At 48.6% G+C, this 26715-nt stretch overlaps 1 protein-coding gene across 1 annotated transcript in view; it reads right to left on the reverse strand.

Moving 5' to 3' along the window:
• Positions 1 to 25292, reverse strand: part of PAPPA (pappalysin 1) — a 207402-nt gene extending 182110 nt beyond the window's left edge. The window contains exons 1-3 of the mRNA XM_059410111.1: positions 25283 to 25292; positions 23449 to 24511; positions 3121 to 3266 (exon numbers count right to left, since the gene is read on the reverse strand). Coding sequence (XP_059266094.1) covers positions 3121 to 3266; positions 23449 to 24511; positions 25283 to 25292 — 1219 coding nt within the window. The remainder of the gene's footprint in view (positions 1 to 3120; positions 3267 to 23448; positions 24512 to 25282) is intronic.
• Positions 25293 to 26715: the final 1423 nt, after the last annotated feature.

Genomic DNA, 26715 nt, shown 5'->3' on the forward strand with positions numbered 1-26715 from the left:
GTCCCAGATGGCTCTTCTGTACATTCTAAGTTGCAGAAGCCATGGTCTACCCCACAGGTCTTCAGTGACTGTGTATGGCTTAGCCTAGGGAGATGGATGGAACAGATTTCCACAGAATCACTGGATGGCATTTTTCACGTTCATTTGAGGCACTGGAGAAACGATATAGGCTGGTGGGGAGACATTTATACTTACAAATCCAAATGTGTTTAAGAGAAGGTTAACATTCAGGTCCGAACACTCTGCAAGTTGTGATTTTAAGTGCGGAGCAGGGTCTTCTAAAGAATAGTGATAAGGCAGGGCCTTGTTGATTTGAACTGGCGGGCGTGGAGGGGGAGTTTTATCTTGGGTTGAACTGCTGGGAGGTGAGCTTGCTCAGTCATGAGGCTCACGGAGTCTATTAATTCTGAACTGCTCAGAGCCTTCTAGCACAGAGATAAAGATGTATGAGAGAGGGTGTGGGCGTGTGTGTGCGCACACGCACGTGTGTGAGAAGGGGCAGGCAGAGAGGCAGGGAGGAAGAGAAATTGAGACAGGAAATCTCTCTCAATTATTTTCTGTCAGTCATAATATGAAACATAATCCCCTTCCCACCCAAGGCTTTTTCTAGAGATCATGGCATCACGGCAGGAAAAGACAGTAAAAATATATGTATGGTTCTAATAAGTTAGGTTTGATTGGGGTTAGTGGGGAGAAATTGCTTCTGGCCAACATGTCTCGGGATGGGGAGATGGCAGGCTGGGGGCTAGGGGCCCGGGACAGTGAGCCTGACATCAGATGCAACCCTCACTCCGCTTGACCCCGGCTGTGTGATCTTGGAACAGTGACTCTGCGTCTCTGGTGAGCTCTAAAATAAACAGCTACGACAGCGCCAGTGATTCTGTTTCTCCAGGAGGCTTCAACATGGAGGTGCCGGGCAGGGGGATGGGAAGGTGCGGGACCCCCACAGGTATTTCCAGGGATAATGATGGGATTGTAGACTTAATGTCCGGGCCAGCTTGGTTCGTTTTACCTCATCCCCTCCCGACTCACCCCTCTGCACGGAGCCACAGCACAGAGCCCGAGTCTTGTTTCACTGCTTCTCTTAAAAGGTGAAATAGCTGGGGCCTGACATCATTCTGAAACACTATAACATGCTGCGGATTTATGGCCTTCTGTATTCCTGGCCCTGAGCCAGCCTCGGAAATTCACGGAATCATCAGGAGTATTTTTCTCTAACGTTAGACTCCTTCTAAGAGTCTCATCAAGAGCCTTTCTGTTGCTTTTCCAACAGGACAGCATTTCAGTGTGGAGAACCTTCTTTGGAGACCATCTAGTCTAACCTGTTCATTTAAAATCTGAGCAAACAGGGGGAAGGAGACTTGCCTAAGGCCATATGGCCAAGCAGAATCACAGCTGAGAACAAACATAGGTATCGCTCTGGGCCAGCAGGACTCACATACGTCATACCAGGCACGTGACAGAAACAAATTGTCTACGTTCAAGTGTGTCTAAGTTGCATGCTCTTTTCTGCCCAACCTCTGTCTGTCTGTTTATGCGTCCATCAACTATCTCAGGGTTTCTCTACCTCAGTATTACTGACATTTTGGACTGGATAATTCTTGCTAGACCCATAGACTGAGCAGCATCGCTGTCCTCTACCCACTAGATGCCAGTGGCATTCCCCCATTTGTAACAGCCAGAACCATCTCCAGACATGGCCAGATGTCTCCTAGGGGATAAAATTCTCCCAGTTGGGAACTACTAAAGATTCCTCTTTCTCTCCAGCTCTGTTTACACCACAACCACACACCTGCACATGTTCACTCCTGCGTGCACACACGCATGCACCATATTTTGGTCTCCTTGTCTTAAAACCAAGTGGAAAAGGAAAGCAGTCTAGCGGGAACTAACTCTTAGAGTTTGAGGTCTCCGTCCTGTGAAGCTGCAGAGTCCTTTCCAAAATACCACCATTTGAAACGGTGACTGGACCCGGGCTGTACCACTGGGGGAGCAGGGGGCCTCAGGAAACACTGAAAACTGTCTCTCTCCTGAGCCCAAACCTCCTCAGATGAAGATGCTCGACAGGCAAGGCATTGCTCTCCACGGGTATAAACACTGAGAACATTCTGTCAAAGGAAAAAAGGTTGAGTACATTGTAGTGCCCTCACTCAATGGAATATTGTGTGGAAATTAAAAACATCACCTATAGAGAGATAGAAATGACTCAGAAGGATGCTTTTTTTCTTGTGATATTAAGTGAAAGAGTTGGATGGGAAGCGATTAGGAAGACTGTTACCAGTCTTCCTAACGTAGGTAGCATAATATGAAGTAAACAAATACAAAAACAAAAACAAAAACACCCCAAAAAAAAACCAAACAAAAAACCCCCCCCCAAAAATGTAAAATTTTTATCTATGCTGTGATTTCAAATATGCACAAGTTACAGAAACACACGTGCATATACAGACATGTGCTGGAAGAGAGCACGGAAAAATGAAAATTAAAGAGCTACGCTGTTTACTTCAGGGTCTGGTTCAGAAACCATTGTCTTTTCTGACTCTTGGTGATGGGTTCCTATAAACATATGTCTGGTTTATGGATATGAATACTTTGGATGTAAGAAGCGTTCCTGGTGGTGTTGGTGGACCACGGAGGAACAAGGAGTTCTCAGCAAGCTCACTCCCTCTCTCTGTCTCTTCGGTATCCCTCAAGCCAAGCTCTGACAGGCTGTGTCAGCTCCCTGTGGCTGAAAGGCTGGGAAGACAACAGCATGCACTAAGAGGCAAGGGGTAAAAGAAGGAAGCTATCAAGGGACACAGCTGGAGACTTGAACTCCAAATGGGGCCCAGCCACGGACTTGTTTGTGACCTTGGATAAGCCCTGTTCCTTCTGCGGATCTCAGTTTCCCCACTGGCAAAACAGGGTTAATGATACCATGTTCTTTTCTTCAGAGAAATGCCTGGTGGTTGAGATGAGATAAGATAAGAAATGCTAAGGGGTTTTATACTCAAAAAAGCAATGAAGAGATCATTCACCATCACCATTGTCAAGGTCATGATCACCACCACCATTACCATCATCACTAAAGTTAATCCTGTGCTAATCCAAATTCCTCCTGAAGAAGTTTCTAATTCTCACCTAAGTGCATTAGGGCCTCCTTGTCCCATGGCCAAGTTGCTACTCCTGCCAATTCCTCCTCCGAGGAGTTTGCAAAGAAGATATTAAGGTGTGTTGATCCATCCAGTCTAAGAATGTTCTTCAGTTCATTAACATCCAAGTATGCTCTGTAACAGAAAAAGAACCTTGGCTGTCATCACCATCCAGAAAAGGTACTATTCAAATAACAGCTATTCCCCCAAGTGATTAAGAGCTACTGTGTGCCACGCACTTTGCTAAACACTTTATACACATCACCTCAATGACTTCCCCCAACAGTATATAAGGTAAGTGGAGATGATCCCATTTTACAGCTAAGAAAATCAAGTCCTTGTAAGTTGAAGAGACATAACAAGATTCCTCGGCTTATAACAGTTCACAACCTACATTTACTTAAAGTCAACATCTTTGCCCTTAAGGACTCTGCTATCTTGCCTAGTGATGAGGCTACATAATGAGGGTGCAAATCAAGAACGCCGACCATGGAAAAGACAACATGTATTCTAGTCCTGGCTCCTTCTCTATTTCACTCATTCACTATGGGAGGCAAATACAGAGCTGCACTAGGGGCCTGCGCTGTGTCTCTGTACCAACCATGCAGAGACACATTATTGCTGTTTTCAAGATAGGGAACCTGTGGCCCACATGTGATTAAACAGGTTGCCCAAAGTTGTAGAACAGGGTTTCAAGGCCAATTCTGTCTACCTGGAAACCTACGCTCTTGTCACTGGGCATCATGCTGTCCCTACACCCAGGTGATTCAGTATTCAGTAAGCCTCTATTTATTTGCCTGTAAAATGAACCTAAAATCCCTTAGAGTGGGATGTTGTATTTGGAGTGGCTGCCACTTTAGACGGACAGATCAGAAAAGTGAACCGACTCCCCATTATCATCAGCAGCTCCTTAACAGATAGAATGAACGCATGTTGGTGAGAGGCTGGGCACATCCTAGGCACTCAGTAAGTAAGAACTCCTCCTCCACAGAGTATGGTTCCCCTATCAACACTGAAATGCTAAAGCTTTCCATCGGTCACAGGCATATTACTCAACGGATCATTTTCTAAATAACGGAGGCATTTGGCTCCCCTCTCTTGAGTGTCTCAGCCTCCGTTTTCTGTCTGCTGTCATGTACCCTTGTGAGCAGCTGAAGATCATTTCTTGAGTAAGGTTGGAAATGAATCAATGAATAAAGGCATGAAAACATATATAAATACACAAGTAGGCAGCTTGATGTAGCAGGTAAGATGACATCTCTGACTAATGATATTTATGTTTGATGGGCCCTTCTATGTGGTCCAACTTTATGCGGATGATCTCCTTTAATCTCCCCAACAAAACTGAGGTAGGCCGTATTATGAGGCTTATATTCCAGAGGAGGGAAAGGAGACTTAAGCTTCAGACCTTGCTTAGGTCACACAGCGAGTTGGAAGTGGTTTCCTTTTTCATAATGCTATCTGTCCATCTGTCCGTAAGGGATTGACACAGTCCTGGCTGGTAGAACACTTGTGATAGCTCCCTTCTCTTTCCTTCCTGGGGTCTTAGAAGGGCTCCTGTATGTGAAACATAAGTCCAAGGTCCCCAGCATGGCTTCCAATATGCTGCCTCCCTCTCCAGCCCCATTTCTCCTAGCTCCCTCTCCTGAATTTCCCACTGTGGGCTGGGGGCGCCCACCATGATGCGCCATCCATGGTGCCTTCACTTGCGAGGTTCCCTCTGTTAGGGACTCTGATTAGCATTTTGTCCTCTGATGAAGAAATCCAAAGCCCACACTGGTACCGCTCCTCAAGGAAGGCTTCCCTGACTCTCATTTCTCGTCTACCTCCATTGCCATCTCTACACTCACCCACCTCCCATAAGTAAACGTCCTCACACTGTTCCAAATCATCATGACACCTGTCTATGTCCACCACCATCCATGGCTCCCTGGGGCAGGGAACATGCCTTATCCATTTCTGTTTACCCAGTTCTCAGCATAGGGCTTGCCCCCGGAGCCAGCACTCAGCAGACATCGAAGGGGTTAAATTTATCCTGGGAAAGAACAAAGCTAAAATATTGGGGTCCCAGTCTCCTTTGTATGAGGCCTCAGCTTCCTTGCTAATTCACTGGGATTGGCAGCAGCTACCTGGTGCTCCAAAGAGCATTCCTACGGGTCACGGGCCCACACCTCTGCTCCTACGGGAATAGATACATAGGAGACCCAGAGAGCCCTCCTCATCCCCTACAGCATCAAGAGCCTATAATTGATCATGTGACCATAATTCTTTCCTGGCTATTCAAAAAAAAGGTGAACTTGAGTGAGAGATACAGACAAGGCCAAGAGAGGTCATAGCTATATCTGGGTTGAACTGAACAGTTTCAAGGATGACCACATGCTCAGATATTGACCCGCAATCTTGCTGCCTTGCTTTCTCTCCCTGGAAATCCTGACCTTCACCTTCTTAGCCTGGAAGCTGCACAAGGAGTTTTGGCCAGTCTACTCTGTGATCAGAGAAGGAAAGAGGAAAGAGAAAATCAACATTTATGAAGCGCTTGCTGTATGCCCGTCCCCATGCTAGCAAACACCTCTCGTCCCATCTCTGCAGTATCTGAAGTCATGCAACATAGTGGGTAGGATGCCTTGTTCTCAAGCCAGAGTCCTGGGTACGAATCCAGCTCCTCCACCAGATGTGTGGGTCGTCCTGGGCAATTTACCTCACTGCCTGGGCCCCGGTGTGTCTGTACACACAAAACGATCTATCTCATCGGGTTGCCCGGAGGATTGGGGACGTAATAAAGGAAGTATAAAGGACCTAGAACAACACCTGGCACGTAGAAAGGCTCAGTTCGCGTTTAGCTATTCCCATCATTCATCCCCATCTCGCAGATGACGGAACAGGGTTCAGAGATCACATAAATAGTGACAAAGCCAAGCGCAAATCTCAATGTGTCCAATTCTTCCCACAGCCTCTCCCTCATTTCCAGGCTCACGCAGGGCCACGGTGCAAAGGGAAACAACGCGGAGGCGAAGGAAAACAAAGAGAAGCCGAGATTTTCTTGGATCAGCCCTTTCCACATTATTTATTTTTTTCTAATTGATTTGTCCATTTCCATCAAGCATTCTCTCAGGCAGAGGACACAGATGTTATTAGACAAAGTCACCTCTCTGCCCTGCTGCTCTAGGCTGAGAAAAGCTTCGTGAGAGGAAGAGGTGGGGTGAGGTGGGGCGGGGGAGACATTTTAATTGGTTGTTTATTCACTTGTAATTGCAGAAGCCAATCTTTTCAAGGGGTGGTACTCATCCTGGCCCAAGGCAGACATGTGGGATGTTGGAGCCTCTCCCTTGCTTGTATGTGGGTTTTTTTTTCACACTTTGAGAAGCCTCCATTTCCCCCAAGAGGAAGAATCCAGGGCAGCCATCCAGGTTTTTGGCCCCCTGGGCCTCTCTTCTCTCCCTCCCTTTTTTGGGGGGTGGTGGGGGGGGGAACCCACCCAAAGGAAAACAGCTCTGTGGCTAAGAACTTTCCTTCTGTGGGCGGAGGTCTTCCCACCAATTCAGAGCCAAGCTGCGTGTCTCCTGCATGCATCAAGGGAAAGTCTCCTCAGGGGCAGGACTCCATGTGGGTATTTTCTTCTCTTCGCCTGCCTCGAGAATGTTTAATCCCTCCTGTCAACGAATGGTGGTGAAAGCACATAAGGTCAAAAAGAAAAGGGTCATTAGAGTCTAAGGAGACTGGTAAAGACGGAAGGAAAAAGACGTGCTCAGGGCCCCTCGGCTTTCCGTTTTGCCCCTAGGGAAGATTAGCCTCATGTGTATACTGCAGACTAGTCGAATCTATTAAAAAAAAAAAAATCATTACCCATGCTCTATGAAAATCAATACAAATCAAAATCTCAGTGTGTTATTAATTTAAGTCCCAGTACTACTCAGAGTTGGATGGAGAAACCACGTCCATGGGCAAGTTGTTTTACCTCTCTTGACAGAAAGACCAGCAGACCAGCAGGATTCAATGGGACAGCTCAGTACAGCCTGCGCACACCATCCCCTCCAGGTCCTGGCCTCCTTTGTTCTCCTACTGGGAAAAAACCTAAACTGTCTGCCTCTGGGTGGTTCTCGGGGACTCAGCTTCCCACGTATCATCCCCACCACCCAACCTTCTTCTCCCTCCAGCAAACTGCACCTCAAGTTCTGATGGTGTCCTCATTCCTGGAGCCTCTGGGTTCCCCAGATTATGCCCACCCCTGACACATGCCCATCAGTCTCTCTCCTCCGCCTCATGACTTTCCTTCCTGCATCTCTGCCTCTTAAAATGTTATCATCCCTGCAAAGTCCAGTTCGCCTCTGCTCCTGACCACTCTCACCTGTAAAATGGGAGGATGACAGTCACCTCTCAGGGGGTCTAGAGGCCACCCAGAGACAGTGCCTCACGCAGTGCCTGATGGGTAGAAGGCACCCATTGATTAGCACAGGCTATTGTTGTCACATGATCGTTATTACACTGCTAGTTATTAGCAGGGCCAAGATCATCATCGCCTCTAGCTGACAACGACTTCTCTGTCCTCAGAGCCTCTCCGTTCTGACTCTACTAATCACCCTGCTTTGTGTTATCTTCTCCATGAGCCCCTGTCTTCTCCATCAGACTATGAGCTTCAAGTAGGTGGGGACCAAGACTTCACATCTCCGTGCTCCCTAAAACTTGAGTGAGAGAGCGAGCGAGCGATCCAGAGATGGACCACGGGTTAGCAGTCATGGAGTATGACCCACTTAAACTGTGTAACTTCAAAACAAGATGAAGAAGTCCAGGCTCAGGGAAATGAAGTGACTTGCCCAAGGCATTAAAGGAGGGACACAGAAAGGCCTGACAGCAAACCTCCATTTACCAGCCTGTGTGTAGCAGCGCTTTTGCACAAATCAGTAAAGTCGCCCCTTCATTCAGGTGGACACAGTTCCTGTGAAGGTATGTGGCTCGAGAGTCAAGCCCGGGAGGGACCCTCCTCGGCTGAGCATCCCTGTGCAGAGCCTGTATTGCCTGAGTGTCTGGCCTCTCCCCCTACACTCTGCTGCCCAGAATCCCTAGCTGTTTAGTGAGTATGTGAATTAGACCCATGTTTTCCAGTATACGTGCTGCCGAAGTGAGCACAGATCTGTGTTTTCCAAATCACAGTCTACAGAGGGCTAAATCCACAAGAAGCAGATGCATGTTTAAAGGAAAAGATTTTTTTGGATTCAAATGGGTTTAGGATACGCTCTGTTAAACAATGTTCAATACATATGGTTTTTTAATTGCAAGCGTTATCAGAGCCTTTAACATGCAAAATGGGAGTAGAGCAGATAGGGTATGAGTGTTCCCAAACACACATGACCATAATCCTCCCCACTCCTCCCGACCCTAATCTCTGGCTCTGCCAAAAATCAAATAACAGCACAACTAATAGATTTGGGGAAATGTTGGGCTAAACTGTCAAACCCCTCCTAACTTAGACCCCCTCCCCAAGCTGCCTTTCAAGAGAGGTGTCTCAGAGTCTCTTTGCTTCCTCCATAGCCCATGCCCCTGGGTCCTACCATGAAGGCTGTGGGTCCCCTGGAATGTCAGTTGCAGGGAGGCCCAGCCCCAGAGTGCCAAGGCGCCCAGACTTTCCCCCTCTGCCAGAACAGCATTTCAAAGCCATGAGAGCAGCTCTGGAGGGAGATCAAAGCTCTCTCAACTCAACTGTCATTAGAATATTTTCTTTATGCATCTCACTCACTGCTGAGTGCCAATAACATATTTCCTAAATGCACTGGCCTGAGATGGTACAACTCTGTAATAATCTCAATGAGGGGGCTGTCGGGGCCTGTTTTATTGAAAGGGAAGCAAAAGGGAACTACATTCAAAACTGAGAGCAACAACAGATCCCTTAAGTGAGATTATGGAAGGCTCAAGTTTTTTTCCAGCTCTAGAAACAGAATACACGGGCTCTCCTGTTTTACAGACGGTTGGTCAGAGGTATGTCTCACAGCACATGCAGATCAAGACTGCCCAGTGTTTGTCTCTACTCCCACTTAAAGCCAAATGACATGCCCACTGTTGAAGTGAGAGCCAAGGAGATTTTTGAGAAGTATCCTGCCCAAGTTCCATCCCCTGGGCTCTTGACAGGTGCAGGCATGGCGATGGTGCTGACCAGGTGCTGATGCCCTCCACCTGAGGAAGATTTGTTTGAGCTGAACCTGGCTGTGAGTGGGCCATCTCCAAGCCAGAGGCTGGTGAGGGTTCTTTCAGATTAAAGGGAAAGGCAGCAGAGTGCCATAGAAACACGAATGTCTTTTTTTTAATGGGAAAGCACACACACACACACACACACACACACACACACACACACGTATATATATGTGTATATATATACATACACATATACATACATACATACACACATACATACATATGACAGCATAACACTTAAAGAGAGTGAGTGACCTAGAACCGTATTCTACTTGTAATTCGTATGGAAGACCGTCTTACATGGTGAGACTCTTTGCTACTTACTTTCATAATTAAATATCCTCGGGGACAGTTCTAGAAAGAATTGTTCTGGACTACAGTCTGCTCTTCATTCAATTGATATATAAGTGCGGGGCACAAGTACGTCAATGTTTATGGTACATGTTTTTGTATTTACCATTTTATTCTAACATTACCACACCAAGAAATACTTCGTTGTTGTAATCACTGTCTATTTTTTGCAAAAACCTCATCTTGAGAGAGACAGTCTAGGGTTTAAGTCCTATTTCTTCTGCCAAGAAGTGTCTCTGTGACCTTAGGGAAGGGACTCAACCTCTCTGAACCTGTCTTCACCAGTAAAATGCAGATTATAAAATTCAACCCAGGCAGAAGAATATAAAAACTTAAGGAGGTAACATGTGAGAAAGCAACAAGTGAGCCCAACTCACAGAAAGGGCCCAAGAAGCATGATTCTCTTTTTAGCTTGCTCATGAAACTGGCCCTCGCTCCCTTAGCTCCCAATGCCTGCTGTCTCTCTCCCATCAGGGGACCCTGCTCCCACCATTGGACCAGGGTGCTTCTCTCCTCCACAGGTGGTTGACCTGTTCCTATGACTCACACGGCAAGTCCTGTAGCACTGCCCATTTCCAAATTCTGATTGCAGCCTGTCATTCCCCAGGAGGGTCTTGAGTCCCTGAACCACTACTCCAATTTCAGCACACACCAGACCATTTGAAAGTGATTATCAAATATAAAGATCAAAGCCACTCAAGGCAAGTCATTAAAGCAAGATAAACCTCAGAATGTTTATTGCATCCATATCCTTCTTGCAATTAACAAGCATTCCCCAAGCTGTGGCCAGTTCTGAACCCTGGATTCTGTGTCTTTATCCCAAGGGTCCTAATGATCTGGAGTTTATTCTCTTGCTTAGTTTCACTGTCAGAAATGTCTAAATCTGCCTCTCTTGTAAGAGGAGGCACGGAAAAAAAAAAAAAATAGAGTGCTTTGGAGAGTTTATTAAATTCTCAGAATCCTGAATGATTGGTTTCCAAAATAACAGCTCTTGCACAGAAGTCTGACACACAGTCTAAGAAAAATGTAACAGCACCAATGAAAGAGCAATTGAAAAATCGATCATTCTTTCATTCATTTATTGAATAAGTCACTCGTTCGATCCCTCCCCTCCTCCTCCCTCCCTCCCTCCCTGCTCGCCTTGGTTTTCCTTTCTTCTCTCCCCTCTGCAAATCATTCATTCAGTCGGCTCTTCTTTTGTTCGCCAATCCTTACAGAGATTCTATTATAACCATGCCCTAAGCTAGCAACTGGGCACACAAATATGAAAGCGAAACAATTTTCACTCTCAAAGGGTTAGCAGTTTGATGAAGGAAATGAGACAAATAACCAGACGATCACAACATAATATGATAATACGAATAAAGCCCACCATTTGGGGGAGTTCATGACACACTGGCACCGTTGAAGTACTTTTCAAAATGATCTCTTTGAAGCTTTACAAAAAACCCTATGTGTCCAGGAGGAGTATCCCCAGTTGACAGGGGAAGAAACCCAGACCCAGTGAGGTGACGCCATTTTTCCAAGGTCCCTCTACCTGGTTACGAGTGTGGGAGGTGAGATATGGCTGCTCATCTGTTGGTTACCGCAGACCACATCCCTATCATTAATGTCTTACCTTCTCTTATGATGTGTGTTATCACAGAGGAGGAGCTGAATGGGAGAGAAGAGAAGAACAATGACACTTACCCAGCTGAAGGTGGCGAAGACATCGCTGGGCTTTTTAGATGAAGAAAAAACCTTGGCTGGGTGTCAGACCAAGTGTAGGAGACAGGGTCAAAGGCAGAGGCTCCAGAAAGCCAGGAAGCCTGAAAGAGCAGGGAAAGGTTGGAACCTTGCAAGGTGGCTGGTGCCCTTGCAAAGCTGGGAACATGGGAGCAACTCCACAGGGCAGGTCTGGAGGGCTCAGCAATGGCCACATCAGACAGGTCTTATATACCAGGTTACAGAGGATGGATAGTGTCCTGACGGCTCCGAGCAGACCCTTTCTTTCCTTTCTGGAGGAATGTGGAAGATGGACCAAGGGAGGGATGGCAATAGAGGCCCTGGTGGTGGCTTACAAAAAAGCAGATGGGTCTGAGACTATCGAAGAAAGACAGGTACGCATACGTGCTTGCTGGGTGGGGGCAGAGGAAGAGGAGGTGAAATGATGGGTATGGATGGATTCTCATTTGGGCCACTGGAGCATTTCTCATTTATCAGGTTCAGATTCTATACATCAAAGTCCCTCATATTGCTGCCTGAATCTCTAGGCCCCGCAGGAGACTTGGCTCGCTGGGGTTGTGCCCTCTGCTGAGTCACGTGCAAGGTCAGCTCTCAGGAAAGTCACTGGTCTGCAGCATTCTGCGGAATAGGATCAGGATGAGACCTGGAGAGGAGTGGGATGGAGAATCCTGGGAGTTCAAATACAGGAGAAGGTGCTGACTCAGAAGTAAGTAGGCCAATGGAGAGGTTCTCAGAGCTCCGGATCATTTAAAAAAAATGGGGAGGAAGTAGCAAGTAAAAGAGGGTGTGAAGATGAGCCCTCCCACCCCCCGAAAAAAAAACCCACACCACTTAAGATGGCCTTCACATAATAAAATAAGTTGTCCTGGAGTGGAGTGGTCCTCCCAAGGAAAGAACAAGATAATGTCAGAAGAGAGGATGCCAGTGATCAATGAATACCTTTTCACTAGGATCCACTCAGCTCCTATTTTTCTCATTTTGCCTTTTTGAAAATGGCTTTCAGAGACTGCTGGGGCAGAAGGCAAAGAGTCAGAACACCTGGTTCCTGGCAAGCACCGCTCTACTCCGTTGGTTAGCATGACTCAGCCTAGAAGTGACTCTGACCCCTCATGAGTCAAGTGCCCATCCTCTGCGTCCCTCAGACCTTGGACTTCTCTATAAAGCATTTATCCAGCTAGCTACTTATCTACCTGCAGGAGATTCTGCAAGTGCAAGATCACACCTTTCTTGTGAAATATTCATTGCTGGAACTCCAGCACCTAGCACTGCACCCGCCCATGTGTGTGCACACGTGCGTGCACGGACACACACACACACACACACACACAAACACTCTGGAAGGAACAGTCACCTCCCTAAGATCTTTTCTGGGGGTTCTCTAACCTCTGCTTTGATAGCCCCATATTCTCAGAGTTAACTTCTTTTCAGAAAGCCAAGAAACATGAAGAACACCGTGATAAGCAAGGAAAATAAGAAAATACGACGGTGTGTTCAGAAGTATCAGAACAGTAACGTGACCATCCCACGTCAAACGACTGTTTTCACAACACAAAGTGTGCCATTCCCGAGCCCACAAGTGAGCTCTTCTCGCCACCTCCCTTTCTTCTTAGAGGATCGAAACCACAATTGATAAATAATAGAACTGACCACATTCGGCAGAATACACAGCTCACCAGCGGCCCTACGGCTTGTCATCCAGTTGAAGTACAACAAAACAGAGCCAAGTCACCCCTTTTCCTAAGTTGCAACAGCTACCACGTCCTGGGTACAGGAGACACTTCAGCAGGCTGTGTAGTTTGGCTCTAATTCTGAGCCACGTAAACCATAGAACTTATGTGACGACTGACTGACTAATATTGTGTTTGGGAAGGACTGAGCAAGAATTTCAACATCGTCACTGATGTGTGTCCGCAGGACAATTTCTAGATTTTAGCCTGAACTGTGGCCTCATACAAATTGCCTGATTGTAGGCAAATAGCAGAATCATGTACAGACACAACTATATGGTCACTACAGTAGGTGGAGATCTCTCTGGATGACCTGAACAAGTCTAATAACGTCCCCAAATTTGGGTCCAGACCGGGGTTAAAAACTGAGAGCTCTCGAAGGGTCGTGTGACGATGGAGGAGTTTAAGCATGCGGAAATAACGCTGAAGAGTGATGAGGTCGTCTGACAGGCTATGGGAAGTAGAATGAAATTCAAATGGATTTTTGGAAAGAGGATGCCACTCTCGAGGTTTAAGGGAAAATGAGATGGCAGACACACAGACTACCCAAGACAAGTTGCCACCATCAGGGGGTCACAGAGATCTGAGAGTCAGGAGTCAGAATCTTTCCAGTTGTCAGAGTAGAATTGTTCCTTCACGGCTACACTGAACACATCGGACTCAATTGGTCAGAGGGGCTGGCAAATACTTTGAAGGCAGGGGGATGGTCTCTTATGTCCCTGGATGTCCCCAGTGTCAACACACAGCCTTGCTCATGCCTTCCCGGGATCAATCTCCCTGCACCTGTATTCCAGCTGCAGTCCCCATAGGCCTGGAAACTGCGTTACAACATCTGATCTGAAAATGTATGAATAGTAACAGTTCTTAGAAATATCCTATGCAAATCCTCCCATTTTATGGATGAAGAATTTAAAATAAAAGAAGTGACTTGAACCATGCTGGCTACAAAGTTACTGGAAATAGCTAGTCACTTCCTTCCTCATGTTTTGCCAAGCCACGGGGCAAACTATGTTTTTCTACCATGAATCCTCCTGGGAAAGAGCTGTCTCCCTCTCAAGTCTCTCTACCACCCTCTGGAAGAGCCTGAGATTGTCCATGCTTGTGTGGAGCTCTGGTCACCCACCGTTGCCCTCTGTGGCCAAACATAGTTTGGGAGTTGGGATTCAAGCTCACGGCTGGGGGCTGTGCTGTTTGTCTGAACTCGAAAAAGGCTGGCATCACAAATGTTGGACCCCTGAAGTGGAGACCCTAATCTCCTCGCCCTCTGCCCTATACCACCAGATCACCCACTAACTGAGAACACGGAAAAGAGAAAGAAAGAAAGGCACAGAGAGAGGGAGACAAGAAGTCACAGCTCCAAAAACAAAACAAAACAAAGAAACCAGGGAGATGGAAGCCTGTTGGACTTGGGCAAAACGCACTGTCGTTCACACATGGGTTTTGTGCTTCCAGAAAGTGAAAGCAGGGGTGCTGAAGTCCCCTCACAGGAGACGGAGAATTGGGTAGCTGGGAGTCCGCAGGTACAAGCTGAGCCACAAACAATTTAGGGGAATGTGTTTCCCTAAAGCAAAACATGCCTGCGTCTGCCCATTCCACCCTCCCAAGCCCCCACTGCTTTGTTTCCCACCCTGGATGGGCGTCTGGCCCAGCTGAGGCTGTCATGAGTAGTCAGCATCACCAGTGGACGGTGGAAGGAACCGGAGGGTGCTGATGAGGTCAGACCGGGGTGGAAAAACCCCAACTGCCTCCCTCTGGGGCCGAGAGGGCACCAAGCGCTCCCATCCATCCGTCCATCCGGAAAGCTGGAGATGGAAATGCACCTCCAGGAAAAAGGGTGAGACAGGGAGCACCTGCAAATTTCACCTACAAACTCTGAGACAGAGATCCTGCTGTGGTCAGAGTCACAGGCATGAGCAGGCGTCTTGTGCTGCCTCTTACATGGCCCGGTAGGGTTCCGAGAGCCCCTGGGGTGCCCACTTGGCTTCCAGCTCCTTCCCTAGGATGTGTGAGAGTGACACAGCCAGCCCCATCCTGGGATCCCGGACACGCCTTGGCTTTATGCTGGGGATGCCTAAACTCACAGCAACGTGATGCTTGGGACAATGAGTATGGTATCATTTAGCATGCGCAGGGCTTTCGGAGTCAGGACAATCTTTTTAAAATGGAACCTGCAGGAGCCAAAATGAAAGGGCCTTTGGTAGAAGAGCAGGACTAGCTTGTCTACAATCCCCGCTGCAGCCCAAAGGTTCCAGGGAGGGGGCTCAGGATCCAGAGGGGGCTGGGAATTAGGGAATATGTGTGTAAGAGGTCAGAAGATTTCCCAGCGATGGAAAATCCCCAACCACCACTGTTATTTTGAGTGCTCACTCAATGGCCAGCGCTGGGGTAAAGGGCTGACCCCTGCAACATTTCACCGAATCCTCTGAGCCCCTCAAGGCAGAAGCCTGCAATACCTTCATCCCTGACTTTAGGAAGAGGCACCTGAGCCTCTGATAAAGTTAGAGACTTGCTCAAGGTCATGGACATGTTTATATGGCTTGATTTCAAGTACACTTGGTGTCCAAAACTCACATTCTTATGTTTTTTTGCGAGACTATCACCATCCTCCACAGCTTCTCACAGGTCCCTGTTTTGAGCTCCTGAACCTGGCATGGAGAAACCACCAACCGCTCTCTTTGCTCCATTCCCCCCTCTATCTTGATCTCAAAGACCACAGTCACCTGCGCAGAGTCACAGAGGGGACCTCTGAGGGGAGGTGGACTTTGTTGAGATGAATAACATGAAGGTAATCCAGACGGAAGCAGAGAATGGGACCCCGCCACGCGTGGCCTGGAGAGAGGTATTTCTGCGTCCACATGCAAGTGGGCGCATAGGCTGGGGACGGTCAAAAAATCTAAGACCCTCCATCAAATTGGCTCACCACCCCTGGTGACCAATGCCAACACCGCCTGGGATCGTTCCAGGCGGAAATATGTCCTCGAACACAGTTCGGCATTTGGGTCATTTCAAAAATAAACTAGTGTGCGAGCTCAATGGGTTGGATATGTTATATGGTCTTTATTTAAAAATACCAATTCTGTGGCCAGTCCTAAAAAAACAAAAAAGTCAGTATTTTAAGAATGAAAGTAATCTGTGTAAATGCCCTCAGTGTGTGTCCTGCTGTTCCATCCAGGCCCTTTTTTTTTTTTTTTTTTTTTTTAAATGAGCCTGCAGAAAGTCAGTCTCCAGAAAACAATGCTGATTTAGAGGGGTCCCTGTGTGTACCCAAGAAGGGAGGGGACTCTAGACCTACTATGTGCCACACACTATGACCAGCGGCTTGATACAGATGACTTCGGCTAAATTGCACAACGCATGGTCGTAGAGCTGTCCTCGCCCAATTCTTACAGAAGAGAAACCAGCAACTCTTATTGAGAAATGAGCCAAGGTCAGACAGCTAACGAAGAGTGGAACCAGGATACGGACCCTGGTCAGTCTCCAACACATATCACTTTTCCACTATACCAGGCCTGACTCCGGTTATTGCTTTAATGAATATTAGTCACATTAAATAAACTCTGATATTCTGATTATAAAATTCCAAGCAATTTCTCTTACACGATTACTGGAAAAGAATGAACAAAGTTACTGAACAAATAACAAAGCCCTCTTTCATCTGTGTGCTCCTTAACTCTTCCCAGAACTCTTGCTGGGATAGTATTTTATGTGACCCTCAAGGCAATCACGTGATTCAGCCGGTCACATACTATTAGGATTCCCTTTCCACAGATGTGGAAATGGGGGTTCCAGGAGATTACGAGACTGGTCCGCGACTGCACAGCTAAGATGTGGCCGATCGATCCCCCCTGAATCCTCCCTCCATTCTGTGTTAGTCTGATTCTCAGAGCTCCACAGCCGGAAAAAACAAACCGTGGCATTCAACCCCGCTTAGGCCCAAGTAGACTTACCTTTTTCTGTCTGGAACCCTCCCCTCCTGTTCCCACCTCAATCTCTTTGTTCCTTTCTGTCATTACAGAGCCTGTGAATCCTGGTGGTCCATTTGTGTGCCTCCTTCTCCCAGAAAACCTTTTCTGACTTTCTCACGCCACAGGGATCCTGCCTTTTTCTCAGAGCTCACGTAAGCCTGATCGTCCGTGTGGTTCCCTGGGAAATTAATCATCTGCCTTCTCACCACCTCTTGAATGACTGTAACAAAATGTCACTGAACTACAGAATATAAGCACCTTCAGGACAGAGATCACATGTTGGATCCCCAGGACATTGACCACAGTCTCCTGGGCACGAAAGTGTCTTAGCAAAATATGGACAATGGGGAAGAACATGACCATCCTTGACAGAAAGTTTCCAAGTTGCAAATCCTAAGCTTCTAAGGGTAGAAAGGCCTTGAAATTAAGAAATGAGATCCTGGGTCTTGCCCTCGGCTTGGCCTCACTCTCGCTGGGAGGCCTGGGTCAGTGCTGGCCCCTCTTGGGAGCTCGGCCTCCTGATTTATAGCAAGAAAAGGCCAGACACGGCCACTACCCCTTTCAGCTCAGAAAGTCCCTGACTCCCGATTTGGGGAGAACTCGGGAGAAGGAAGTGTATGTTTCATGAGATCATCCCAAAAAAGAAGAGACCCCAACATGCAAAGGCAAACCATTTAATGGTCTCTGACAAGGAGTCAGGGAGGCCACTGAGGACAGCTGTAGTGCCAGCAGAGGGGTCGAGGAGCCTGCCTAAGGCTTACTGCAGTTCTTTCCAAAGACTTCCAGCAATGTCAGCTTGGGTCCAAAAAAAATAACATGGCCCCCGGGGAATGCCCTTGTTCCATTAAAAATAATAATAATAAAGGGAAGACAAAGAAAATGTTTTCCTATGAGCCAACAGTGTACAAGGGAAGTCTTTTTCTATCTTCCAATTGCATATAAGAACATATTCACAGATAAAGGTCAAGTTCACCCAACCTTGCCCTAGCTTGCGTTTGGAGGATCCAAACAGAAGCTTGGTGGGTTTGTTGCAATGTATTCTTGCAATGGGGTGCATGCAGCCCAAAGTGTCAAATGCCCCCTGAGCTCCTGATGCCAGGGGTTTCCCTTAATATCCAGGTTTTCCCTTTTATCTATAGAAAGGCATGTGAAGTGCATTCTAACTTGTTAGTAGACATCTCTAATGGCTGCAGATGAAATTCTGCCTACCTGGCTCATCTCCACCACTTGTAAAGAACAGCCAAGTTCATTGGAATGTTTTTTTTGTTTTTTGTTTTTTTTCCTAAATGGCCAGTCTGATAGAAAAACGTTCACTGCTCACACAGACGGGTCCTCCTGGCTGACACTGGGGAGCCTTCCTTCACTCCCGTGATCACAATGGCATGCTTTCTTGTCTGTCTTTTCCTCTAGATGGTGAGCTCCAAAAGGCAGGGGCTGGGCCGGCACAGAGGGAGCATTCAACAAACATTTACTGGGAGAGGAAAAGAAGAAAGAAAGGGACGGAAATCAAGGAGGGGAAAGCAAACGAGGGGAGGAAAAGGCAGAAGGAAATAAAGAAAGGGAGAGGAGGAGGAAGGAAGGATTTAGCTTGATATTCGTTTGCCAGGAGATCAAGTAGACCCTCCCCTGCTTACGTCTGGGTCCCGGCCATACTGAAGACTCGTTCTCCAAGCGCTTCCTCCCCTCCTGTGCCCTTGCTTCTCTCGTACTCTCTGCATGGGTTGTCTATCTCCGTGCTCTGCCCATCCACATCCACCATCCATCCCCCTCCACCCTGCTCCGTGCCCCTCGGAGGCTGGCCTCATTGGGGTGCGTCTGTGGGTTCCTTTGTCCTGTGGCTTCTAGAAGAAGACAGGGAAGCAGAAGGGAGTGACAATGTAGCATTTACTCTCCAGGCTCCCTTCTGGCCTGGGGGCTACAGGAGGTTGGTCACCCCTCTTTAGAGAGAGTCGCCGCTACTGCCCAGGGGTCCTCTGCGCACAGTCACTCTCGAGGTTCCCGAACCACTCTCTCTTCTTGTCCCTCTAGACCAAGAATACAAATGGCTCTCCACTGTTGCTGACTTTGGCCTTGGCGATTGTCAAGGTCTGCCTACCTTGTTGTAGATAGCTTCTCCTTCCCTTGTATCCCTCCTTCAACTCTCCTTAACTGTACCGTTTGAATGTATCACCTGTTTTCTGCCAGGCCCTGGCGTCTGGAGCCTGCATCTCTACCTCTGAAAGTGTTGCCCATCTCCAGCTGCCCTCAAAGCATGCCTCTGCCAGCCAACACACCTTGTCCTCCTTGTCCAAGCAGATCTCTGCCTTCCAGAGCTCTGTCCCACTGTGTGTCATGGGATCAGACTTTCTTTTGGGTGAATATGGTTCCCCCACCAAAATGAAAGCTCCCTAATGGTGAGGAGTGCCTCCCACCCCTTCCGGTATCCCCAGTGAAGAGCAGAGGGCCAGGCAGGGATGCACAGACCCAAGAAATGTCTGTTTGCAAATGTTACTGTGTGGTTCCGTTAACATGACTGGAGGAAGATAGCAGCAAAAAGTCAGGCTGTGCTGGGCTCAGCCCCAAGCCCATTAAGGCTACTCTCTACAGCATTGCCACGGTCCTCGCTGTGCCTCCTTCAGGTGACGGGGTGCTCACTCATCCGCAGAGAGGTGCTCCCCTGGGAGCAGCACTCTGAAGGGTGATGACATCATCTGTTACTCTGCTCTGAGCGGCCGCCTATAATTACAACACTCTGGTTCCAAGCAGGACTTAGAAATCATGTAGAGGAATCCTGCTCCCTTTCCTATAGGACAGGCCTTTGGAGATTTGAAGTGTGTATACCGCTGCCCTATAGTCTTGGCTCCAGGAGAATTTGCTCATCATGCCAAACATCTTCATGTGGTTATGATATAAGCTCCTGCCTCTCACTGTCCAGTTACCCTCCCCGCCCCACTTTTTTTGTGCCTCCTCCACTGGTTGCTGTTATTCTAGACCCTTAAGAAGGAAAACTGGCTGCCAAGATAGCTCTGATGGTTCTACAGGGGTTCATGGAAGCCTAAGGCCATCATCAGCTTCTTACCCAAACTCACTCATTCAGGCACTCCATAATCCCAAGCTCTTAGGGATAATTAGGAAGAGAACATGAAGGGGCAGGGATGTGTGACTGTCCAGAATGTCAGGGCAGTCCTGGACAGCTGTGTCACCGCAGATGACCAGGAGTCAGAAATCCAGAGCAACCTTATCTCCAGTGTGACTACTAATGGACAGTGTGAGCTCTGGTCTCGGTTTCCCTCTATAGAGGAGAAGGGGCTTGGACCAATGATCTCTGAGGATGTTTCTAGGTCCAACATTTGACGTAGGATGAGGTGCTCTCCTGGAGTCCAAACATGTTAAAAGATACACTTCTCTGACAGAATTCACCAATCTGTCCAGCTCCATTACTAGGAATCTTATTATACTCAAGGGACTCGCTACGTAAATTGTCAGAACAGTGAATTTTAATCAGTGCCGCTCAAGGCGGGCAGGGCACGGGCTGCTATGGCACAGTGCATGCAGGAATGGAGAAACTTTTCAAGAACTCTGACACCGACACTCTGGTTGTATTTCATTTTATATGGATTCATTTTGTGCTGTATATTTCAAAGGTATTGGTTTGCAATATACAGGGGGGGGAAAAAAAACCCAAAACTGGTGCCTTACCATAGACTGAGAAGTATTCAATAGTTTTATTATCTTTACCCATTAAGAGAGAAAAAGAGAGAGGAGGGGAGAGAAAGAGGGAGGAGGGGAGGGGGAGAGAGAGAGAGAGGACCCTGATGAGAATGAAGTTCAGCTCTTTATTAAAAATCACCTAGATAACCTCAATCAAATTTTCACTGCTTCCACTAAAGGTGCCTGCCTCCCTCCCTCCTTTCTGTCTGTCTTCCTCCCTCCTCCCCTCCCTCCCTTTTCTTAAAGTCACAAAGCCAATATTTCTCTGCAAACGTCCCCAGGTTCCTCTCTGCACACTGGAAAGCCAAAACAGCCTGGACACCGTCATCCCCGGCCCCATCAGGAGATGACACGTTGCCTGATGGGGCTCACCCGGGGCTCATGACCTTCGCAGCTGGCCAACAAGTGCCCCGGCGTGAGTGGTCACAGAGCTGGCACACAGCTGCTCCCGGACATTCTGGGCAGGCAGTCCCGTGACTTAGAAAAGGGGAGGCCGTTGGAGGCTGCCAACTCTGTCTGCTGATGGTGAGGTATCTGGGATGGGGCCCCACGGCCCCTCCATACCAGGACAGTGCCCGCTGCCCTCGGTCCTGACCCAATCAGCTCAGCAGTTTTCCCCCAAGGCCTTGTGAAGCCGCCCTGCCTACCAACCCTGCCCTTCAACTCTGCCTCTTACTGCTTCTCAGACTTAAAAATCCTTCTCTTCCGTGGGAGCTTTAGAGTCAACAGACCTGGATGTGAGTCCGAGCTCTCCATTTATTAGTTGAGTGACCTTGACTAAATCCCTAGGTCAGTCTGGATCCTGAATTTCTTGTGGCCCAATAGGGCTAAGGGTACCCACCCTCCTGGTGCTGAAGAAGCAATTGTTGTAGGAATGGATGAATGAATGAACTAATGAATGAAAGCAGGAACGAAGGAACAAATGAACATGGAAATGGGTGAAGAACTTGAGGCTATCCGCGGCACTTTGCCCTCCTCTGTGCCCACTCTGCCTGAGCACGCGGGTACGTCCCGGGAGTCCAGCTCTGTAGAGCACATGCTGCCTTAATCTCAGAGACTTGCATTTGTGACTTAGCTGAATGGCTCTCCTGACCCATGACCTTGGCGGAGTCATTGCCTCCCCTCAGCTCCTCGAGCTCCCTGTCGGTCAAATGCAAATACTAACCCCGGTCTTGCCTGCCTTACCAAAGTCTGTCAAAGCCCAAAGGAGAGCAGAGATGAAAGTGCACTGTGACCTGGAAGGAACCAGCCACACAGCAAGGCTTCTTCCCACTTGGGCCGCTCGTGTCTCTGAACAAGGTGGGAGTCCAGAGCCCGCCTGGTGCCAGCAGGCTGAGCTGACGTGCTTTCTGGCTTGCTGCCAGGCACGACATTCTCCTGCCAGCATCGCCATTCCTTTGCACATAGGTATTTTGTCTGTGCATGGGAGGCCCTTGCTTTTTTGAGAGAGACATAAAGAGAAGAGTCAGCAGAAAACCTGCAGAGGTCGGCAAATGTGCTCGAGCTATCAGCAAGTCCAGGGTCCTGTGCGCTGGACAGAATGGAAAAGTCCAGCGTGAATCTGGGAGATCAGGAAAGTGGATGCTGCCTGTCTCTCTGGCTTGAAACTAGTTCCTCTGAGTCCCATATTGAATATAGATCACCCCCAGGTTCACCTCTGGGCTTTTCCTGGAGGGTGCTTTTTAGAGTTGACAGTGCAAGCAGAGGCTAAGGGAAGCCTTGGACAGAAGCGTCCCCTTTCTGCCCTCTTCTCCGCAGTGGATGACACGTCCCTCTGCCCGGAGTGCCCTCCTCTCTCCCCCAACCCAATCTTGGATGTCCAAACCAGATCGGAGCTTTTCTGGAGATAGTTGAGTGCCAAGTCAGCTTTTTTTCTCTTTGATCTCCCTTGGCACTCCCTAAACACAGCGTACAGCACACAGCACCTTCCTGACACAAGTAAGGGCAAATATGCTTACTGAGACCTCATGGCCCGCCAGCCATGAGCAGGAAGACCATGCATTATATACCCCCTCCCCAACTCCAGAGCAGCTTCACAAAGCAGGTGCTGTTATCACTCCCATTTTACAGAGGAAGGCATGGCTTCTAAGAGGTTACAGAGCGAGGAAACAGTACGGCTGAGACCCGAACTCAGGCTGTGCGACCCAGCTGATCCTGGATTTATCAGCACAGTGCAACAGAACGAACACTCGGCCGGGAAGCGTGTTCCATAATGCTCTGTCCAGCACGGTAGCCACTACAGCCCATGAGGCTGCTGAGTCCGTGAAATGTTGTTCATGGGACTCAGGCCAGATTTTAAATTTATTTAATCTCAACTAATTTAAACAGTCACAGTGGACTAGGGAACGCGTTGTACCCCACTCTACCACGTGTGTTATGACAGTTACCCATTATGTGGTTCACATTACCCAGTTTTGACTCTGAGCTCTTTAAGAAGACGGGGTTGTCCTCTCTCACAGCCCACAGCGGAGGCTCAGCGAATACTGTTTTGGTGGACTATCTCCGTGTATCGTCCCCATAAGAGATGCGTAATAGGCCTCAGTCATCAAGCTACGGTGCAAGCCAGAAAATCTGCAAAGTTCTGGAACCCCTAGGGCTCTCAGGCACCTCGCCTATGCAATGCTGAGGGGACCGAGTCAGCTCACAGCTGGGCATCGCCTGCCCGGCAGGTCTTACCTGTGCGGAGAGTCGGGGTCGAAGCAAGTCTTGGTGACATCCGTGATTTCGGGGTCGCAGCACTCTCCGCCATCAAAGTTGAACCGTTCATAATTACAGTCCATGTCACACACCCCGTTGTGCTGTTTCTTCACGAAGGCAGGGTGGCGTAGGTGGCGGCAGTCCCCGCCGTCGTGGCCGGTCAGCGTGTGGTTGCACTCGAGGTCGCAGCTCTCGTCCCCGATCTTGCTGATGTCGCAGTTGGCCAGGACGAGGCGGTGGCGCAGGGAGGAGTTGCTCACCTCGAGCACCTCCAGATCCCAGGAGATGTTATAGTGTCTGAAGGCCTCGGCCAGCTGCCGGTGCTGGAAGTCGATCTGCTGACGGCTCACCGTGGGGTTCTCATGGTTGTCATCATGGAGGTTGACCACACGGTAGCGCACCACCTTGGGCCGGCGGAACCGCGGGAGCTGGTTGTAGCTGGCAATGACCTCCGTGTTGTCACACAACGTCTGCCCACACAAGGGAGGCTCCAGACTCGTGTCCAGCAGGAAGCCGTGGGCACCGCTGAGTTCCACTTGGGGGATGTTGCCGTCCTTCATGGGGGACCAGGTGTGCTTCACGTTGTCCCAGTTCTCCTGGAGGAGGAGCTGAGGTAGAGGCGCATGGAGGCCATGGGTTTCCATGTCGAGCAGTATCTCCCGCTGAGTCCGGGCCACCTTCCACAGACTGAAGCGCTCGATGTAGCCCCGGTAGTTGTGATTCAGAGCACTGCCCCCCAACATGAGCACTTTACACTTCTGGGTCAACGGGCTGAAGATGCCGCCCACCTGCTCCCCCGAGGTGGCCACCTGGGCACCGTTCATGTAGAGTTTCATCAGCCGCCCGTCATAGGTGGCGGCTAGGTGCACCCACTGGCCTGGGAGGTAGCTGCGGTGGGCATTGATGGTGGTCACTTGCCGGGCTCGGTCTGTCTTCAGGGAGAAAAAGTAGCGTGGGTCTCTGTTGCCTTGGTCACTGACGGTGTGAATTCCCACGACCCATCCTCGGTCACGCGAGGTATAAGAACATTTGTCATACAGCCCTATGTGGCCCAGAGAGAGAGAGAGGCGTCAGTAAAGGATGGAAGAGAGCACTCAGTTACTTCTCTCTGTTAAAATTAGTATGAGGATGTCCTAGACCAGCGGTTCTCAAACTGTGCCCCGCAGGGTCCTCTAGTTCTTAATGGAGCCTCTGGGACCAGACTTAGGACAAGGTAAGGGCAAGAGGAACAGGAGGAGCTGGTTTTGGTGGGGGGTTCTCCCCACTATGTTAGCCCAAGTGGTTTCACTTCCATTGGTTCTGAACATGGAACATACGAGAAAGATTTCGGTTTGTAGAATGGGTACTTGGGCTAAAGAAAATACCAACAGTAACAACAATGGAAATCTGAACACCTTTGATTTTGCAAAATTGTTGAATGGGGAAGAGGATATTCTAATAAAGAGGGTATTTTAGGGGCGTCTGGATGCCTCGGGGGGGTTAAGCTGCTGCCTTCAGCTCAGGTCATGATCTCAGGGTCCTGGGATGGAGCCCCGCATCGGGTTCTCTGCTCGGTGGGGAGTCTGCTTCCCTTCTCTCTGCCTGCCTCTCTGCCTACTTGTGATCTCTCCCTCTGTCAAATAAATAGATTTTTAAAATGTTTTTTAAAAAAAGAAGGTATTTTAGGGGTGCTTGGGTGGCTCAGTTGGTTAAGCATCGAACTGGTGGTTTCAGCTCAGATCATGATCTTATGGGTGGTACGACTGAGCCCCATGTCAGGCTCTGTGCTCAGCAGGAAGTCTGCTTGGGATCCTGTCTCTGTCCTTCTCCCAACTTGTGCACATGCTCGTTCGCTCTCAAATACATAAATAAATCACCCCCAACATTAAAAAACAACCAAGAGGGCATTTTAAGTGTGGGAAGATATACGAGGCAAGAGGAGAATGGGGTTAGTAATGAGTAAAGATGTTCATTGAGAAGGAGCACCCCTATTACGGCCACCAAAACCTTGGGCACACATCACCGCTGGCCGTCATCAGATGGCCAGTGGTGGTGAACTGTTAGCAAAGTTGGCCCAGAGAAGCGAGAGTCAGGGGCCACAAAGCTAATGCTTCTACCTTCTAACAGGAGGCCTTCCTGGCTAGCCCTGAAATCTAGCCCCAGAGAAACGCAGACATGCTTACTGTCTGAGCTGTAAAGATTTTTAAAGATCACTGCTTCCAGCTTCTTCACTTGACAGGTGAGGGATCTCAGACCCAGAAAATGAAAGGCATTTGTCAGGTTACACAGAGTCGATGACAAGTTTCTGAGACCCAACTCAGCTTGCTTTTCTCCAACACTAATGTTAGTATTTTCAAAAGAATGAAATGAAAAGCATCCTCTTAATATAAAAGATGTGGGGGACTCCTTCACTACTTAAAATCGTCCAAGCCTCTGTATTGTACTAAGGTCTGTGTATGAATTCATTTAATCCACGTAACACCCTTACGGCGATGATGTTAACAGACACGAGATTCTCAAGAAAGCAAAGAGGTGGATGGGTTAAAGGTCAACGGACTGGTCAGTGGCTCCTCCATCCATCAGACCCTGGCATTCACCACCCTGTGCACTAACTCTGTGGGTGCTTCCTTCTCCCCTACCAAAGCCACCAGGGATCTAGAACATTCCAACTGGTGAGGGGTGGGGGACAAGTTGGGTGTTCAGGAAGGTCCCATGGCTGATGTCTCTAGACTTACTCTGGGAACCCCAGGAAATCACTTAGCAGATTCTCTCTGGATTGAATTATCTTTATAATCACCAACCCCCATTCCTCAGCTTTTCTGGAATACACCCAGTGTCCTTGGCACAGACAGGCTGTTGGATGGGGAAGAGGACTTTCTAATTAACAGTGTGTTTTAAGTGTGGGATGATGTACGAGGCCAGGTGGGAGGAGAAAGAGAAGGAGATAAGAATGAATACAAGATGCTCATTTAGGAGGACAGTCCCTACTCTGAGCTGGAGACCTGTTGCGGTCACCATAACTTTGAGCGTGCATCTGCAATTAGTGTTCATCAATGAGCATGGACAGCTTCCAGCAAAATCAATGGAGGAGGCCCATAGGATATCTGCTCCTTTATACCGGGGCCTCAGAACTTGTGTAAATCTTTGTTAGCATCTGATGCAGAGGGCAGTTTTGGCCTGGCATCTGAGTTCGCCTATACCCCTCCTCCCACTCCCTGCCCAACAGTCCCTCAGGCAATGGCTGGGGTCGCCTCACAAAGTCAACCT

Source organism: Mustela nigripes, chromosome 9, assembly GCF_022355385.1.
Source record: "Mustela nigripes isolate SB6536 chromosome 9, MUSNIG.SB6536, whole genome shotgun sequence".
Taxonomy (NCBI): domain Eukaryota; kingdom Metazoa; phylum Chordata; class Mammalia; order Carnivora; family Mustelidae; genus Mustela; species Mustela nigripes.